This window comes from Schistocerca gregaria, chromosome 11 (assembly GCF_023897955.1).
Source record: "Schistocerca gregaria isolate iqSchGreg1 chromosome 11, iqSchGreg1.2, whole genome shotgun sequence".
NCBI lineage: Eukaryota > Metazoa > Arthropoda > Insecta > Orthoptera > Acrididae > Schistocerca > Schistocerca gregaria.
Window position 1 is genome coordinate 74,721,799 of NC_064930.1, and position 20,267 is coordinate 74,742,065.

At 41.8% G+C, this 20,267-nt stretch overlaps 1 protein-coding gene across 1 annotated transcript in view; it reads right to left on the reverse strand.

The window, feature by feature from the left end:
* The window catches only part of LOC126295335 (E3 ubiquitin-protein ligase MIB2), a 370,711-nt gene that overhangs the window by 169,259 nt on the left and 181,185 nt on the right, over positions 1–20,267 (reverse strand). Inside the window, exons 16-17 of the mRNA XM_049987804.1 lie at positions 10,802–11,036; positions 1,379–1,688 (exon numbers count right to left, since the gene is read on the reverse strand). Coding sequence (XP_049843761.1) covers positions 1,379–1,688; positions 10,802–11,036 — 545 coding nt within the window. The remainder of the gene's footprint in view (positions 1–1,378; positions 1,689–10,801; positions 11,037–20,267) is intronic.

Genomic DNA, 20,267 nt, shown 5'->3' on the forward strand with positions numbered 1-20,267 from the left:
GATTTCTGGAGTAGTGACACATCTCGGACAACGTCTGTGTGGATCATCATCTAAGCTCACCTGACCAAATTTAAATTCATTTGTCCTCTTGGCAACAGTTGAATATTAACGATCAGTCCCGCAGTGTATTCCGAAAATCGGCACGAATGTCCTTTGCTTTCATACCTTTCTTTTACAAAGTACTTAACCACAGCTCGAATATTGATTTTTCCATCTTCACAAATCACTATGCGGGAGCAACAACAGAGCCACGTCACCACCACAGCTCTCTTCCGAGAGCACTGACGTGGCACGTGTTTACAGGCAACACTCCAATGAATATCATGTGAACAACTCGTTGCGGTGGCACCGACCTCTTGTGGTGATTCTAAGAACTTTTCTGACCACCCTCGTATAAATTCAATTAGGATTTTTTTTTAAAAATGTGCCAATGTTGGGTGAAGAATTGCTTTATTAAATTTTAATGCCCTGTCCGCAGCTTAATTGGCATAGACTAGATACAATGTTTGCACAGTGTGTACATTGAAACTGTAAGTAATGGATGAAAGAACATACAAATTGATGAGACCATATAGTCTATGTGAGATAAGCAGCAGATGCTAAGCAACTTTTACATAAAAATTGTGTCTTTTGTCCGTCACCTTTCCTCCGATGTGACTATAATGAACTAGTGCACTCCAGGAATAGGGTGAGGCAAAGTGACCCTGCCGTTTAGATCACACTGCAAGGCTCACCTGACTGAGAAGAGAAGGGCTCTCTGAGCACCGATTGCCAAACGGAACTCTTTTCTTAGCGAGCTGCCGACGGGAACGGACACTAAACGGCTTACACGTCAAACTTTACCTGTTCACTTCACTTCACTTCACTTCTCTTCTCTTCTGAAATAGGACTGCGGGCTACTGGAGTTACCCTGTCTTTTTGGCTTCGCTCAGGGGATTCTACACTTTATTGTTTTGTGAAGCGCACTAATTTACATTTCTAAACATTCAGAGAAGATTCGCCGTTTTGAAATTTTATCAGGATCTGACTGAACGAATATTTGTGCAGCTATTTTCAGAGAGCACATCGTAATCTGCAACAGGGGTATTAATCGAGAAATAACCGTGTACCATTATTGATTTACAAACATTCTCCCGACTACACAAAAAATCTGCACACAGTATCGAGAACGACTTCAATGGCTGTTACAGTGGTGTGAGGATCGGGTTGGGTCCAGTTGTCTGGGGAAAGAGACCAAACGGTGAGGTCATCGGTCTCATTGGATTAGGGAAGGAAGTCGGCCGTGACCTTTCAAAGGAACCGACCCGGCATTTGCCCGGAGCAATTTAGGGAAATGACGGAAAACCTACATCGGGACAGCCGGACGCGGGGCACTCACCGCTGGTGATCCTCTTGTTGACCACCTGTCCACAGCGGAGGCACTTCTTGACGCGCGAGGCGCACTCCTCGCAGGTGACGCGGTGCCCGCACGGCTCGAACCGCACGTTCTCGTCTCCGAGCTCGGAGCAGACGGCGCACTCGACAGGTGGGGGCGCGCTGTGGCCGTGGCTCTGGGCCCGCGCCTCAACGGCCTGTGGGGGTGGCGCGGGAGGCGCCGAGTGCGGACGCGCCGGCACACCCTGCAGGGGGTGCGGGCTGGCGGCGGCGGCCGGCGAGGCAGTCGCGTCGGGGGTCGCGCTGCGACCCGGCTGCGACATCGCGTGTCAAAAATGTATTGTCAACTGTCAGCGATAGGTGAAATGTGATACAATGAACTCTGCTGCGGAAGCAAAGGGAACTTCAGAGCAAACATAAACACAGCCAAAGCCTAGCGGACAAACAACAATTACGCGAAGCGAAATGTAGTGCGAGTGGCGTTCAGTGAATTCGAAAGTAAAGTTCTGTGTACAGACTTGCCAGAAAATCCTAAGAAATTTTGGTCTTATGTCAAAGCGGTAGGTGGATCAAAACAATATGTCCAGACACTCTGTGACCAAAATGGTACTGAAACAATGACAGACTAAAGGCCGAAATACTAAATGTCTTTTTCAAAAGCTGTTTCACAAATGAGGACTGCACTGTAGTTCCTTCTCTAGATTGTCGCACAGATGACAAAATGGTAGATATCTAAATAGATGCCGGGCGATAGATATCGTAATAGACGACAGAGGGATAGAGAAACAATTAAAATCGCTCAAAAGACGAAAGGCCGCTGGACCTGATGGGATACCAGTTCGATTTTACACAGAGTACATGAAGGAACTTGCCCCCCCTTCTTGCAGCGGTGTACCGTAGGTCTGTAGAAGAGCGTAGCGTTCCAAAAGATTGGAAAACGGCACAGGTCATCCCCATTTACAAGAAGGGACGTAGAACAGATGTGCAAAACTATAGACCTATATCTCTAACGTCGATCAGTTGTAGAATTTTGGAACACATATTATGTTCGAGTATAATGACTTTTCTGGAGACTAGAAATCTACTCTGTAGAAATCAGCACGGGTTTCGAAAAAGATGATAGTGTGAAACCCAGCTCGCGCTATTCGCCCACGAGGGCCATAGACACGGGTTCACAGGTAGATGCCGTGCTTCTTGACTTCCACAAGGCATTCGATACAATTCCCCACAGTCGTTTAATGAACAAAGTAAGAGCATATGGACTACCAGACCAATTGTGTGATTGGATTGAAGAGTTCCTAGATAACAAAATGCAGCATGTCATTCTCGATGGAGAGAAATCATCCGAAGTAAGAGCGACTTCAGGTGTGCCGCATGGGAGTCTCGTACCACCATTGCTATTCACAATATACATAAACGACCTTATGGATGACATCAGAAGTTCACATAAGCTTTTTGCGGATGATGCTGCGGTATATCGAGAGGTTGTAACAATGGAAAATTGTACTGAAATGCAGGAGTATCTGCAGCGAATTGACGCACGGTGCAGGGAATGGCAATTGAATCTGAATGTAGACAAGCGTAATGTGCTGCGAATATATAGAAAGAAAGAGGCCTTATCATTTAGCTACAATATAGCAGGTCAGCAACTGGAAGCAGTTAATTCCATAAATTATCTGGGAGTACGCATTAGGAGTGATTTAAAATGGAATGATCGTATAAGGTTGATCGTCGGTAAAGCAGATGCCAGCCTGAGATTCATTGGAAAAATCCTAAGAAAATGCAATCCGAAAACAAAGCAAGTAGGTTAAGTACGCCTGTTCGCCCACTGCTTGAATACTGTTCAGCAGTGTGGGATCCGTACCAGATAGGGTTAATAGAAGAAATAGAGAAGATCCGACAGGATCATTTAGTAATCGCGAAAGCACTACGGAGATGATGGATAAACTCCAGTGGAAGACTTTGCAGAAGAGATGCTCAGTAGCTCGGTACGGGCTTTTGTTGAAGTTCCGAGAACATACCTTCACCGACGAGTCGAGCAGTATATTGCTCCCTCCTACGTATATCTCGTGAAGAGACCACGAGGATAAAATCAGAGAGATTATAGCCCACACAGAAGCATACCGACGATCCTTCTTTCCACGAACAATGCAAGACTGGAATAGAAGGGAGAACCGATAGAGGTATTCAAGGTACCCTCCACCATGCACCGTCAGCTGGCTTGCGGAGTATGGATGTAGATGTAGATGTACACCATCAGCACTGCACACCCTTCCCAAAAAAGGGCTCTGCGTGTTTGGGTGACGTCCAGTACGGTCGCGTCTTATGAGGACATCACTGCCTGCACAGTTGGAATAGGCTTCGAGGCAGTGAGCGGCAAAACTGTAGGCGGTGTGTTACACACTGCGGACTTTCAAATAACAATGAAATGGCGTAGTGTGATGGCTCTCAACTACATACCCTCAGACTGAGAGTTGAAATATTAAAAGTTTCGGCCAGTTTCGTTGCCTAGGGGCCGGGATATGTAGTTGTCGCATAACGAGCCAAATACTGATGAGTCTAGAGTAGACAATATGAGTATACACATGAATCGAATGTTCCGAGGTTCGTATCACTCGGCAGTTGTGAATGTAATGTAGAAATTTATAAATATCTGCAGGTACTATCTTAACGAATTTGAATGACGAGTACAATAGTAGTAGTACTTTCGAGAATGAGGTATGTTTCTGCGAAACACTTACTGGTGTCGATGGTCCAGCAGTTAATCAAAATATAAGTTCAATAATGGGGAAACAATAGATTCCCACTGCATTCCTGCGACAACATAGCTCGCGAGATATTCACTTCTAAACACGTAATGCGTCTTCGCTGCAGAAACCTCGGAAATCTCACAAGTTCACAAGTTGGCGCTTCGAAGTATATCTACATCTCGCGACCACGCACAAACTGCTACACATTCCTCGAGTCTCTCGCGCGACCGTGTGGCTGTCACGTCCAGCACTGCCCGTGTCCTGTGCCGTTCTGCCCAGAATTCTCCTCCCACTTCCATCCAGTCTCCCCAATCTCGAGCACTGTGATTGGCTAGAGCGCTCGCACCACGTCTTAAGGCTAACACACATCTACATCTACATCTACATCTACATCTACATCCATACTCGCAAGCCACCTGACGGTGTGTGGCCCACACAAAGATAATGGAACACATTTGATATACTGGATTTACATTTAAATAACTTTAATTTAAATAAATATTCCTAAGGCTGGACCATAAGCACACTCTAATTAAATAAACATATATAAAAGAAATAGAACAAAAGGTAGGCCAGTAGCCTAATGTCTCTGTGCTTTCTAAAACAGTAAATATTTAACCACTTTCTTCACGAATAGCATATGTTGGATATAAACAAAGACATAGATGAATAAATATATTTATAAGCATGCTACTACCATTTTTTCATGTCACTGTGGAGTACTTATGGCCTGACACGATTAGTAGTAATCGGCCACTTTGACCTCCAATAACTTGTGTACTATTCAAGTTACACGCCTGTAATTTATACCAATTTAGGTCTACACTAATAGCTTTCTAAAACACATCAACGAAATCAGAAGAACCATTTAGATTTTGGAAATTTGTTGCTGGGTGTTACTTGTACAATTTACAGTCAGATACTAAACTTTAAACAAATTAAGATACTGAAAATCTGACTACACCATCAGAATCATCTGTACAAATAATGGTAATGTACATGTCTCTTTTTGAGGTATTGTGATTTATCTGGCTACTATTCATTTCCATACGAACTGTGACATATCTGCCATGACGGTTTCACAAAGTCCACCATCATCACCTACACAGCATCACAATGGAATTCCCAGCCAAGTGGCCAATGGACCACGTAGTCCGGCCATTGTCCGGCCGCCAACTCCGAACTTAGAATATTTTCAGGGCGTCGCACAGCACGTGGGTCACCTTAGGAGGGCGTGACTTGGGTAGGGGGACCTGCTCCTTCCTCCTCCCCCCCCCTCCCAGAAAAATATTACCTTCAAAAACACAAATTTGTAGCCTACCCCACATAACAGACAAACACAACAATTAATAGGTATTTACAGTTCATTCTAAAAATAAGGTGGCCCTGCAGTCTACTATAGTTAGCAGCAACGTGTCTGCCTGTGTGTATATATATATATATATATATATATATATATATATATATATATATATGTGTGTGTGTCTGCCCTTTTTTCCCCCTAAGGTAAGTCTTTTCACTCCTGGGATTGGAATGACTCCTTACCCTCTCCCTTAAAACTCACATCCTTTCGTCTTTCCCTCTCCTTTCCTCTTTCCTGATGAAGCAAACGTCGGTTGCGAAAGCTTGACTTGTGTGTGTGTGTGTGTGTGTGTGTGTGTGTGTGTGTGTGTGTGTTTGTTATTGTTTCTATCAATGTACCAACGCTTTCGTTTGGTAAGTTAAATCATCTTTGTTTTTAAAAATATTTTTCCCACGTGGAGTTAGTAGTTGAGTAGATATAGAAAAAATTGTGAAGCTGAGAACATACTTTTTCACAACACTGATCCATTTTAATGTGGTTTATACGTTTCATATTTACAGCCTAAGGAAGATGATGATTTAACGTCCGAGGTTAAATATTTATCTTTTATTATTATTATTACAAAAAAATGTATACATTACTTTTTGTAAGAAGAAACCAAATGTTACTTTCTGAATGAAAATTTTGTACTGCAGTGAATGACGGCTTTGGACTTTTTTCCTGAACTGGTATGATCTTTGTGTCTTTCCTGATTGCATCCGTTTGAATCTCCTGTCTACAATTGATCATTGTATGGTAGATGCAGGTTTATTATTTTATAAAAATCACATAAATCCTAGTAGCACCAGACTAGTATTGGACTTATTGCAGTTTGACAAACGTAATGCAACAGAACAGTTTATTTTGATAGTGAAATAATTCTTATTGTTTTTCTTTTTTTGTTAACACAATGAAAAGTTTGCACTGCAAGTATAGATACTACAATGTAAGGAAAGCAAAGCTTTAACTTCAGTACAAGTAAAAACCTCAACAGAGATTAATGAAAGTCATTTCCTGCCAGACATGGATCAAGTCTAGGAAAATGTGGGTCACATGTAATGACGTCTCCTCAGGGTAACATACACAGACTGCATAAGTACGTTCTGCAAAGGAGTAAAGAAAGTCATCTGTAATTTCACAGTTGTATACATTCAGTGTCAGGATTGGTCGATCTGTCCCGGAAGGTTAGTTGTAGAAAGCTTCGTCAGTCGTAGAGAAATGACACACATCGGTTTCTACATCTAGAAGATGAGACGACAAATGTAGTGGTTTGTTAGAAAGGGAGGCAGCTTGAAGAAATGTGGGACATGTAAAGCGAACTGACTAGTATCAAGTATACCCAGAACCGTTTGGTGGGGAATCTCAAAACTATTTCTTCGTAGTATCAGTAACACCTTCCCTGCTTGAGACGCAGTTTGGAAGCGAGTCAATGTGCAGCATAGCTTGGTATGACCATTTCTGCCTTTCATGTTACTTTATTGATGCTGGATGCTATAAACTCCAGGGCTGTTTGTTCAGTTAACGATTACTGATGGAGAATGCAACCAGACGCAAATACTTTTAAGGAGCTCTATTTTACGGATATGACTGGTTTCAGGCCGTTACATCCACTTCCGAGAGCTGGTTCAAATGGCTCTGATCGCTACAGGCCTTAACATCGGAGGTCATCAGTCCCCTAGAACTTAGAACTACTTAAACCTAACTAACCTAAGGGCAGCACACACACCCATGCCCAAGGCAGGATTTGAACCAGCGTGCGACTGTAGAGGTCCTGGGGTTCCAAACTCTAGCACCTAGAACCGCTCAGCCACTTCGGCTGGCTCCAACAGCTGGTCCCTCTTTTTGTTACAGTATAAGAATTGTTAGTAGAATGTTGTCTACTTCTGTAGTTTGTTCTAGTTAACAGCATTTTCTTTCATTCTGGTATTTATGCATTTATGGAGGAAGCACAAAGTAAGCAGCACACACATCACAAACCATGTCACACAAACAAACATTTTGCAGTATTCTTCATGTCAGTTGCAGTAGTAGACATGTGCTGTGCTTTACATGTAGTATTTTTGCCTACTATATACAAAAATGTATTACAATGAAAGACATCACATACAGTAACATACAACACATCTATATGACGTTTTAGTCAATGATCATACACACACCAAAAAAAGATTTGCATCACCTCTGTTCTGAGTTCCGGAACCTGTACAGAAAATTGGAATAGATATCAACATAAACATCATTTCCATCCTTTTTACTGCTCACGAAAACCACACATTGCGTGTTGTACCACCATGCAACAAGACCTTCAGAGGCGGTGGTCCAGATTGCTGTACACACCAGTACCTTTAATACACAGTAGCACGTCTTGCATTGATGCATGCCTGTATTCGTCATGGCATACTATCCACAAGTTCCAGATTGTCCCTCTCCACAACAGCGATTCAGCGTAGATCCCTTAGAGTGGTTGGTGGGTCACACACGCATGAACTGCCCTTTTCAACCTATCCCAGGCATGTTTGATAGGGTTCTTGTCTGGAGAACATGCTGGACCCTCTAGTCGAGCGATGCCGTTATCCTGGAGGAAGTCATCGAAAAGATGTGCACGATGGGGGCACGAATTGTCATCCAGGAAGTTGAATGCCTTGCCAAGATGCTGCCGATAAGGTTGCAATATCGGTCGGAGGATGGCATTCAAATATCGTACAGCCATTACGGTTGCTTACGTCGCCAACAGCGGCGTACGTCTACCCCCACATAATGCCACCCCAAAACAGCAGGGAACCGCCACCTGGCTGCACTCGCTGGACAGTATGGCTAAGGCATTCAGCCTGACCAGGTTGCCTCCAAACATGTCTCTGACAATTGTCTGGTTGAAGGCCTATGCGACACTCATCGGTGAAGAGAACGTGATGCCAATCCTGAGCGGACCATTCGGCATGTTGTTGGGCCCATCTGTACCGTGTCCTGGTTGCAAAGACGGATCGTGCCACGGCCATCGGGAGTGAAGTTGTGCATCCTGCAGCCTATTGCGCACAGTTTGAGTCTTAACACAAAGTCCTGTAGCTGCACGAAAAGCATTATTCAACACAGTGGCACTGTTGTCAGGGTTCCTCCGAGCCATAATCCGTAGGTAGCGGTCATCCACTGCAGTAGTAGCCCTCAGGCGGCCTGAGCGAGGCGTGTCATCGACAGTTCCTGTCTCTCTCTATCTCCTCTCTGTCCAAACAACATTGCTTTGGTTCACTGAGATGCCTGGACACTTCCCTTGTTAAGAGCCCTTCCTGGCACAAAGTAACAATTTCGGATGCGGTCAAACTGCGGTATTGACCATCTAGGCACAGTTCAACTACAGACAACACGAGCTGTGTACCTGTTTCATGGCAGAATTAATGGAACTGATCGGCTGTCGGAACCTCTCCGTCTAATAGGCACTGCTAACGCACGGTTTTCTACATCTTTGGGTGGGTTTAGTGACATCTATGAACGGTCAAAGGACCTGTGTCTGTGATGCAATACCCACAGTTAACATCAACCTTCAGGAGTTCCGAGAACCAGGGTGAAGCAAAACGTTTTTCGATGTGTGTATATGAGGGTGTAATGGAAACTATTACCTTACAATTTTTTATATGAAAACTCTGACACTGGTGATGTACATATTTCCTATCACAAGAGATCAGTTTGTTGATAACGTCACTGTACAGTGTTTGACTTTGTTGACAGAGCCACAACCTCATCTACACTCCTATTGCTTCATCACTATCAAAGTTACATCATCCAAGTTTTTCTTTAAATCTTGGAAACAGACGAAAATTGGAGAAGGATTGATGACAGTTAACCAAAGAAGTCGGAGTATTGCAAATACTGCAGCATTAGTGTGTGGTCTGGTATTGTCACGCTAAAGAAGATGGTGCTTCGTGTGTGGACAGTTATAAAGTCAATTACAGTACACTGCTTCCCACGCACTGACATAATTATTTTGCACACCACTACGTTACATGTCACAATTCGTAGCCCTCTGGCAGTAGCGGGTTGCAATTTGTGTCAGTGAAGTGGGAAAGTCAGCCGAGTAATATGAATGAACTGTAATACCTGAACTGATACTGAGAACAGATAAATAATTTGGAGGCATTACATTTGAGCACACCAACGTATCAGCAAAAAGTAACTGGAATATATTTTGTGTCACAACAATAAAAAAAAAATCTTAGTTAAAATTTTCCAAGTCAAGTGATTTTAAGAATGGTCAAGGAACCTGCAATCTGAAGGAGGGAGGGGGGGGGGGGGACACCTTAAGGAAGAGAATCACTATACCTTCCTATAGCCAGTACATCTCTCATACCTTCCAAACTCTTGGGACATACCGTATTTACTCGAATCTAAGCCGCACTCGAATCTAAACCGCACCTGAAATTTGAGACTCGAAATTCAAGGGTAGATAAAAGTTTTAGGCCGCACCTCCAAAGTTGGTCCATTGTAACATGAGACACAATTTAGGCAAATTGTTTATATTCGTATTATTCTTATGGTGAAGAGAATACTGCATGTGATTCACAATTCATGAAAGTTCCTATTAGCAACCATCTCTTCTCACAGGTAGGAAAAAATTCAGAACATAGAGTTGGCCATATTGACAAACAACCCAAACAGTCTTGCCAGTCTGATTTTCGTAGTACATTGAAATGCTGCTACATTCGAAGATGAACAATACGGAATTTGTATTTACTTCGTCGGATAATGTATGAAAATGCAGTGGTCGAAACTCGGAGCGGAGAAAAAAGTAGGCCTGTGTAGCGCTACATATTTTTGTCGGCTGAAGTTAGTTGTGGCGGCACCTACCGACATTTTTCAGGATTTACTTTGCACTCGATTCTAAGTCGCAGGCAGTTTTTTGGATTACAAAAACTGGAAAAAATGCGGCTTAGATTCGAGTAAATACGGTACTCTGGAGAAGAGGGAATTTCATTCTGGAAGCAGTTCCCTCGGCTGTGGTTATGCCACTTCTTCGAAATGTCATTTTCTTCGGGCGTGGTAGTACTGAACAGTATGCAAGGATAATGCTATGAAATTTGAGAAGTGGGCAGGAGATGTGGTGGTAGGAAGGCTTTGTGGGTGGGCCCTGACTTGTTTAAATCTGCCAGGAGGTTTAATATAATATCTCTCTTCATCTGTAGCCTTATGCTCTGTTATAACCTACTGTGCAGCTGTTTTGCTGCACAGACTGAATCGAATCACAAATTTTGTCCAATACCCTCTACACACTACGACCGTACTTTGTTCCGCGAGCATTTCTGTGCTAGGGGACAAATAAAATGGCACGTAGTCAGTGTACACCGACCTGGTCCACGACTGTCGCCGCACCAGCGGCCGTGCAGTTCAGCGCGGGCCGAGTGCCGCGGGCCGCCACGTCGTCAGCCCGCTCGGCGGCCGCCGGCTGCGGCTGCGGCTGTGCAGAGCTGTCGGCCTGCCTCGCAGCCGCAGTGCTGCGGTGGGCGTGGCCGGCACTGCTGCTGTTGCTGCTGCTGCTGCTGCTGCTGCTGCTGCTACCGCTCATTCCTGCTGTGCCATTGGGGCTGTGACAAAACAGAGTCTCCTACAGTTTTCGTTTGAAACTTAATGCTACACACACACACACACACACACATTTCAAAATTAGTACGTTTTTACAACACTACAATTTAGAGAATGGAAAGTCATACAGAGCAGACTGTGTAACATACAATCATCACTAGAGGCCTGCGCTGATGTGGATATCCGCGGTATTTGTTACTTGGCGGATAAAATTGCAACCGGCGCGGGTAACCGCGGGTCAGCTGCGGATAATGAGCGAGGCATCTGCCCAGTACGTATGTTGCAATGTTAGTTGAAAACTTCAAGTCTGTTGACATTCTTGGAATCTTGCAGGGCCCAGGTAGAGCGGATGTCTGTTGTCCTCAGCCCCGGGCTACGAGCGACGTAGCTGTACCCAAGAGACCTGCGCCTAATCCGTTCTTCCAGACAACGTCAATTATTGCTGACAGTTAAACTTCTTCACAGGTGCGCCGGCGTTTTGCAGTGTAGACCTAATACTGTAAATATTTTCAACTGGAAATAACGAGGACTCAACGCGTACGCTATAATATAATCATCAGGTGACATGAATGGCTTCAAACTTTCACACATCCGAGCAGTGAGTACAAAACAACTGTCGATAGATGATGCAATTTGCTAGTAACAGTTTAAAACCCTCGTGATTTTCAGCTGCCTTGGCACAAGAGCTGCAAAATATAATTGTTTCTATACACATACTTTCATCATTTAATACTATTACACTGAATTTTATTTCTTAAATAGCGTTTCCAATCTCACGAGATCCGAATCGCTACTGTGTGTGCTCCAATGCTTTCCTGTTTGGAATGGTCTGCTTTAGAGTAGGTATACAGCATTTCCTGTGATTTAAGAAGTCAAAGGTAGTCAAGTTGTCGCAGAAATGGCACCCTAACAATAACACCATAATTGTAAGTACTACTGCCTATTACTATTACTCACTCATTCAACACATAAATACATGCGGATGCCGATAAGGAACTTGCGGACTGCACTTTTCTTATCCGTGCAGACCTCTAATTATCATCCTTTTGAAAGTACTTACATTGCATGCCACAGGACGTATGAAGAAACGTTTTCTTAATTTGGCCAAACAGGAATGACCGGTCAGTCGGTCATTTGCCGGAGGGGACCAAATGGCGAGATCGTCGCTCCCGTTAAATTAGGGAGCTTTTTCCGAAGCTGTTTCACAGAGGCAGACTGCACTGCTGTTCCTTCTCTAAATCCTCGCACAAATGAAAAAATGGCTGACATCGAAATAAGTGTCCGAGGAATAGAAAAGCGACTGGAATCACTCAACAGAGGAAAGTCCACTGGACCTCAAGGGATACCAGTTCGATTCTACACAGAGTACACAGAAGAACTTGCCCCCCTTCTAACAGCCGTGTACCGCAAGTCTCTAGAGGAACGGAAGGTTCCAAATGATTGGAAAAGAGCACAGGTAGTCCCAGTCTTCAAGAAGGGTTGTCGGGCACATGCGCAAAACTATAGACCTATATCTCTGACGTTGATCTGTTGTAGAATTTTAGAACATGTTTTTTGCTCGAGTATCGTGTCGCTTTTGGAAACCCAGAATCTACTCTGTAGGAATCGACACGGATTCTGGAAACAGCTATCATGTGAGACCCAACTGGCTTTATTTGTTCGTGAGACCCAGAAAATATTAGATACAGGTGCCCAGGTAGACGCTATTTTCCTCGACTTCCGGAAGGCGTTCGATACAGTTCCGCACTGTCGCCTGATAAACAAAGTGAGAGCCTACGGAATATCAGACCAGCTGTGTGGCTGGATTGAAGAGTTTTTAGCAAACAGAACACAGCATGTTGTTATCAATGGAGAGACGTCTACAGACATTAAAGTAACCTCTGGCGTGCCACAGGGGAGTGTTATGGGACCATTGTTTTTTCACAATACATATAAAGGACCTAGTAGATAGTGTCGGAAGTTCCATGCGGCTTTTCGTGGATGATGCTGTAGTATAGAGAGAAGTTGTAGCATTAGAAAATTGTAGCGAAATGCAGGAAGATGTGCAGCGGATAGGCACTTGGTGCAAGGAGTGGCAACTGACCCTTAACATAGACAAATGTAATGTATTGCGAATACATAGAAAGAAGGATCCTTTATTGTATGATTATATGCTAGCGGAACAAACACTGGCAGCAGTTACTTCTGCAAAATATCTGGGAGTATGCGTGCGGAACGATTTGAAATGGAATGATCATATAAAATTAATTGTTCGTAATGCGGGTACCAGGTTGAGATTCATTGGGAGAGTCCTTAGAAAATGTAGTCCATCAACAAAGGAGGTGGCTTACAAAACACTTGTTCGGCCTGTACTCGAGTATTGCTCATCAGTGTGGGATCCGTACCAGATCGGGTTGACGGAGGAGACTGAGAAGATCCAAAGAAGAGCGGCGCGTTTCGTCACAGGGTTATTTGGTAAGCGTGATAGCGTTACGGAGATGTTTAGCAAACTCAAATGGCGGACTCTGCAAGAGAGGCGCTCTGCATCGCAGTGTAGCTTGCTCGCCATGTTTTGAGAGGGTGCGTTTCTGTATGAGGTATCGAATATATTGCTTCCCCCTACTTATATACCTCCCGAGGAGATCACAAACGTAAAATTAGAGACATTTGAGGGCGCACGGAGGCTTTCCGGCAGTCGTTCTTCCCGGGATCGTACGCAACTGGAACAGAAAAGGGAGGTAATGACAGTGGCACGTAAAGTGCCCTCCGCCACACCCCTTTGGGTGGCTTGCGGAGTATAAACGTAGATATAGATGCCGGATGTGCCCTTTCGAAGGAACCGTCCCAGCATTTGCCTGAAGCGACCTACGGAAATCACGCGAAACCTAATTCGGGATGTCCGGACGCTGGCCTGAACAGTCGTAATCCAGAATGCGTGTCCAGTGTGTTAACGAATGCACCACCTCACCCGGTACAGGTATCGTCAGATTAATGGTATGTAAGGGTAGAAAAGGAAAATATTGTCTAGATTTTAAATTAAGCCCAAAGATAATCCTGCAATGACATCTTTGCGCTGTTTCACAATTCACGTTACACACTTATAGAGGTTGTGGATGTATTACAAACTTTTAAGAATGAGGAAGACAGATGAACATACCAATTTGAGGTAAGGGTCCCTGGTTCAGAAATAAGCATGTCAAAAGTTACAAGAGAAAACTGTTCTGATACCTTTGTCAATGAAACTTTAGATACGATTTTAGGGTAAGCATCTTACAGAGGTGGTAATATAGAGCAACACAACCGTGGCACGTTACTTTGTATGCATTCAATATCCACTGTTAGTCTCTTTTGGTATGGGTCTCTCACACTTGTAGCACAAATCACGTTATAAAGATACATCACATGGGACAATGACATAAAATCAGCACTAGGAAAGACTTTAATTTGTTGGAAAATACAATGCACCTTGTAATGGTACTTTAATTACGTAACCATTATGGCACCTCAACTCAACCTCTCGATACCAGCAATTTTCTTCTCAGTTTCTGTAAAGTAGTTGACATATTTCTGAGACAACATTCAGATTTGATTTCATTAATGTACAGGTACTTTGATACATCAATACGTTTGTATTGCAATGATATTATTCTTATGTATATTCTTTCTTTTGTCACTACGATCTTTGGACGTAATTGTAAATCTGATTTTTGGGCGTGTAAGCGATTATTAGTTGTTGTTAGAGTGTCGGACCTTGGAAAAGTCAAGTCTTGGACGCCATGTTGGAAAGACGCATATTGTAGTCAGATTATAAAACGTGAACTTTAACACTGACTGTGAGGAAGATGTTTTCAAGTATGTTTTGTATTGTGAAGTGATGTTTTGTGTGTTACGTGATATTGCAACAAAAGCAATAAAAAGGAAGTGTAGCTTAAATTCGGAGTGCTGATTATATTTTTTTACATCACTATTGTGCTAACTTTGAAAGGTTTAATCTTCAAGAATGGTTTGTGAAACACATCTACAAAACTTTTGAATATAACAGAATAAAACCTAGGCCTTTTTGCATCCGAGCTCTTGGAATCACCACCACCTAGATTTTCGACGATTGAGACCAGCGTTGGAAACACGAAAAGATGAGTGCCTAGTTTAGAAATGACTTTATTAACTGTGCTCTAATGACATCTGCTACATAATAACTCAGTTGTTGCCCAAAAATGCAGTATTTAGCAGCGTGAGCAACACCACAATCATTATTAAATGCTGACCTTTGTTGTGGTAGAGTTGTTAGAACCTGTAAGAGAAATTGTGTGCAAGTTGCTAGTGTGACCAATTCTGGAGTACTGCTCCAGTGTTTGGTGTCATTGTCGAGTAGACCAGACAGCAGACACGGAACGAATTCAGAGGTGTGCTGCTATGATCGTAACAGGTGTTTATAGCACATACGTAAGTCTCATAGAAAAGCTCAGGAAACAAAACAGGAACCCTTGGAAGTTAGACGATTTAGTACTCGTAAACTTTTTAGTGTGACTATTATGTTGCTAAAACAGTACATTTCATACAGGAATCACGAGAAAGAGACGAGATTAGGGCACATACACAAGAATACAAAAGGTAATTTTTCTCCCACTCAGTACAGGCATGGAACAGCCAGTCTGCTAGCCAGTAATTATTATGAATCATCACAATTTTTACAGTCAATCATAATACTGTACTGAGATTTCAGTAAGAACAGTCTTTAAGTCCTTTTATGTAACATATTTGGAGTACTTCATAACTTATGCTCACTGAATAATTATTAAATTTACTCTCCACGAAGTTTCCTAACTGTAGTGAAAGTTTACTGAAATGTCTTTTCAGCTCAGTAAAATAGGATATTTGGAAATATCGTAGCACTTGGGATGGGACCCTATCTAGGTAAACTACTAGGGATAAAATATAGGTGCTCAATACAAAGTTTACAGAACACAAACTTATTATTAAAAAGGAAACTGCATAACTGGTTCATGCAATTACACAGTACTCAACTGATAATCTGAGATGGAGGTGATGGCAGAGTCACTATTGTTGTGTGAAGAACACTCTGTTCTGCACTTTTCAATGGCTCACGTCTATGTTGTCTTCTTTGTTTTTCGGCCTCTTTTTTCCACAGTTGAAAATGTATAAGGCGTATAGATTAAGAATCGTCATTTGCAATGGAATGGTGAGATGACAGAAGTTCCTCACAACACACAAACATGAATATACTTGGTGCAGTGAAAGGACTGTGGGCTAAATTTTAAAACACACGTGTGGGAAAACAGGAAGAACAACGTAAAAAAACGTGAAAAACAATAAAAATTAAAAATATTTACAGTAGTAAGTATAGTACCTGCATGTGAACTGTTTACGATCCTACAAAAAAAATTTTTAGAGAAAAAAATCATTGTTACAGTGGCTACTGTAGATGTCTCTGAGTTAAGTGAAATGTGTTTGGTCTCACTAAGACAGTCATTACAGTTGCAAAAGATGGTATTTAACCTATACAACTTGCTTAGCTTACAGAGTATTGATGTCAATATAACTGTAGGAACCGAGTGATTTACAAGACATGGGAAGATTACAGGCGAATGGCTCGTGTAACCACTATAGTTTATATTACCTTCTAACTTCTTTCTCTATTTTTACTTACTGTGACTTCTGTATCACCAAGCTCTTGATCTAACATCTATGAAAAAAATTTATTCATTATTTACGTCAATTTGTGTCAATGTAATTAATCTATGGATGTAATTTTAAAAGTAATGTTATGTAAAAGAATGGATATGTTGAAACTTTACTTGTAATAATGGTTCATGCATAGGGAATGTAGGTTTGCAATCACGTGAAACATGGGGAAAGTCTCTCTTCAAGGAAACTGGCTTGGCAAGAATAGAAAAGGGGGATTTGGCAGCCAAACTGCGTGGTTCGTTTGTGATAAGAGTTAGTCAGTGGCTAGCAGACAAAGAGTTTGCATCTTGTGAACTGAATAAGGCAAGAAGCCTAGTAAGAGTACATAACCTCAGATGTGGAAGTAATTTGCTTCTTATTCATGGCACACTTTGGCTAGCTCTGTACTATGAAAATTTGATGCTAAGAAGAGCATTTTCAGAGATTGTTACACAGCAAGAACCATGGATAGGAGCAGCAGATTGACTCAGTTATAACCTCCATATCGAATTATCAGTTGAGTACTGTGTAACTGCATGGACCAGTTGTGCAATTTCCTTTTCAATAATAACTTTGTGTTCTGTAAACTTTGTGCTGAGCACCCATGTTTTATCCTTAGTAGTTTACCTAGACAGGGTCCTATCCCAAGCGCTATGATATTTCCAAGTATCCTATTTTATCGAGATGAAAAGTCACTTCAGTAAACGTTCACTACGGTTAAGAAACTCTGTGGAGAAGTAAATTTCATAATTATTCAGTGAGCCTAAGTTTTGAAGTACTCCATGTGTTTTTCATACAAGGACTTAAAGACTACAGTTACTGAAATCTCAGTACACTATTGTGATTATCTGTGAAAATTGTGAAGATCCATAATAGTTACTGCCTAGCATTCTTTGAAGGACCAGCAGAAGGATTACTTATTGTGCAAGTTTCGAAGGAACAGTGTTTACAATTTCATTTGTATGTAGTTAATAGTGTTTCTCGTGTTGTGATTAAAATGTTCAGCCTTGAGCTGGGTCTACTGGTAGATTAGTTTCTGGACCCTCACACGCTAATTGTTAAGCCAAATTTAATTTTCATATTACAATTACAGCATTAACGACATGCACTTGCCAGCTCTCTAAAATCTGCATGCAATAATAAGGAATTGGCTACAACTATTGAAACAATGCTAGAGCCCAGTAAATAATATAAGGAGCTAAGTAACATAAGGAAGTGAATGCTCTCAAAGTATAAATATAATAATAGGAATAGAGGATGTAATTACCTGACAGCTTTTTCAAGGACAGTATTTACCAATAATTAAGCTGATAAAACAACCTCTAGTCCAAGTTAATATTGCTGTACCATTAGTAATTATTTATCTATGATAATCATTAGCTTTCTGCTTTGATGTACAGATAGTAAGTGTTAATGTACAGGTAGTAAGTGATACCGAGAGCCAGTTTGTGCACAAACAGATAATATTCCCTCTGTGTTGTTCATGCCAAACTAGTGTTACAGTGTTTGATAAAGTGTGTTACTGCTTGGTATCTTACTTGTAAACATAATTTCTGTGTCAAGTAAAGTCAAACTAAACAGATAGCATTGCTTACGAATTGTTATAGTACTCAACACAACTTTGCCTTATGAGGCTGGCAACCATTTCCTTTTACAGAATTACAGGGTGTTTCAAAAAGGACTTTACAACTTTAAAAATTCATATAAATTTATTGAAAGAAAATATGGAACTAGGTGTAGTGTTATTTTGTAGGGAAACACATCAAGTGTTTTTACCTTAAACTAAAGATGTTGTACAAGGCTTCTGTCGGGTTGTGCACTTTGTTATTGTCCAATGTACAAATAACAATCAGTTTAGGGCAATCACGAACATGTTGCGATGTTTGATGTCGGTTTTCACTGCCTCATATCCTACAGTTGTGAGTGTTAATCTTGGCACTTTTGTAAAAAGTCAGCTTATCAGAAAAGACGATTTTGTCTGAGAAATGTTCATCTTCGTGTGACCAATTTTATCAGAGGCTTTTATTGCTTATACAATCATCACTCTGTAAAGTTTCACATGCAAACAGTCTCTCCACACAGACCAAACAGTTGTATGTGGGATTTGCAGTTCGCGAGTTGCACACTGGTTCGATTTCGTACGGCTGTTGGCAAAACGTCGTTTCACTCACTCAATGATATCTTCAGATGTACTCGGACGACGTGATTATTTCCCACGTCTTACCGAGCGCCCTGTTTCTACAAAACATTTATGCCACTCAAACTGTAGGCCTACTAGGAGAATGTTTAGCATACTCGGTACAGTAATTACACTGAACTCTTGTCGCCGACTTCGATTCTTAAAACCAAAACTCACAGCTAGCATGCTCGGGTCCAGTGAAAGCAGCTATCTCTAACGCAACTGCAGCTAGTGTTCCGTACAGCACAAATTGGCACTAGCGAACTGCGCAAGACAAAACTTTTATTTCCCTATGAACTGGCACTACAATCACCTCTGTAGGTACTATAAATTAATTTATTCGAATTTTCAAAGTTGTAAAGGCATTTTTGAAACACCCTGTACAGTTTATTGGATTACTAATGCAATCTCAGTTCTATTGGCGTTTTTTGTACTACTGCTTCATTCGAATAGAAATCTTCAGAGAATTGGAAATAGTCTGGTACCTTAACCATTATACGCACGATAACAATAAATACCATATTTACTCGAATCTAAGCCGCACCTGAAAAATGAGACTTGAAATCAAGGAAAAAAAATTTACCCGAATCTAAGGTGCACCTGAAATTTGAGACTCGAAATTCAATGGGAGCCAAAAGTTCTAAGCCGCACCACCAAATCAAAACAAAGTTGGTCCATTGTAATATGAGACATAATTTTGGGTGAATGAATGACAATACAGCTACAGTAGTTTGGATCGAGTCGTAAGCTTAGCAGTTAAGCTTTACCAGGTAGCCATTGCTGTGCGTCAGGCGCTCCGTCCGTATTTATAGGGGTACCCTTCCTTTTCCACGTGCTTCCTCTGGTTTGAATTGATTGTTTATTTTTCTTTGATCTGATAAGTGCCGTTCTCTTTGTTATAGGTGTTTACGTCACTCTAAGCTGAAAATGCGTTAGTGTACTGTGTCACGCATTGTCTGTCGCATTCTGATAACGAGTGTTTACGACATGTTGCCGCTCGCTGCACGGCTTGCTTTTTTGCACGCTAACGCGGCTTACAATTAAAAAACAAAAGAGAGGAATCGTCTCATTAGCGAAACAATAGTAAGAGACTGCAATTTTTTATTACTTACCCTGCTGCGAGAACCAAATAATAGACTGCGTACGATAGAAGATGTTCTAATTGAGAGTTTAGCGAAAATTTTTCTCCGTTTGAAAATCTTTGCAGAAGCCTGTTTAGAACATTACATTCTGCACAGAAATAAAGTCAGCTCAGATTTATAACTGTAGTCAATTGCCGTACTTCATTTCTCACTGTATCACTATTAGGCATAAGAATAATATGAACGTTAACATGACATTATATGTCTATTATTCTGCGTTTGCTGTTGTCTCACTGTAGTTTCGTACT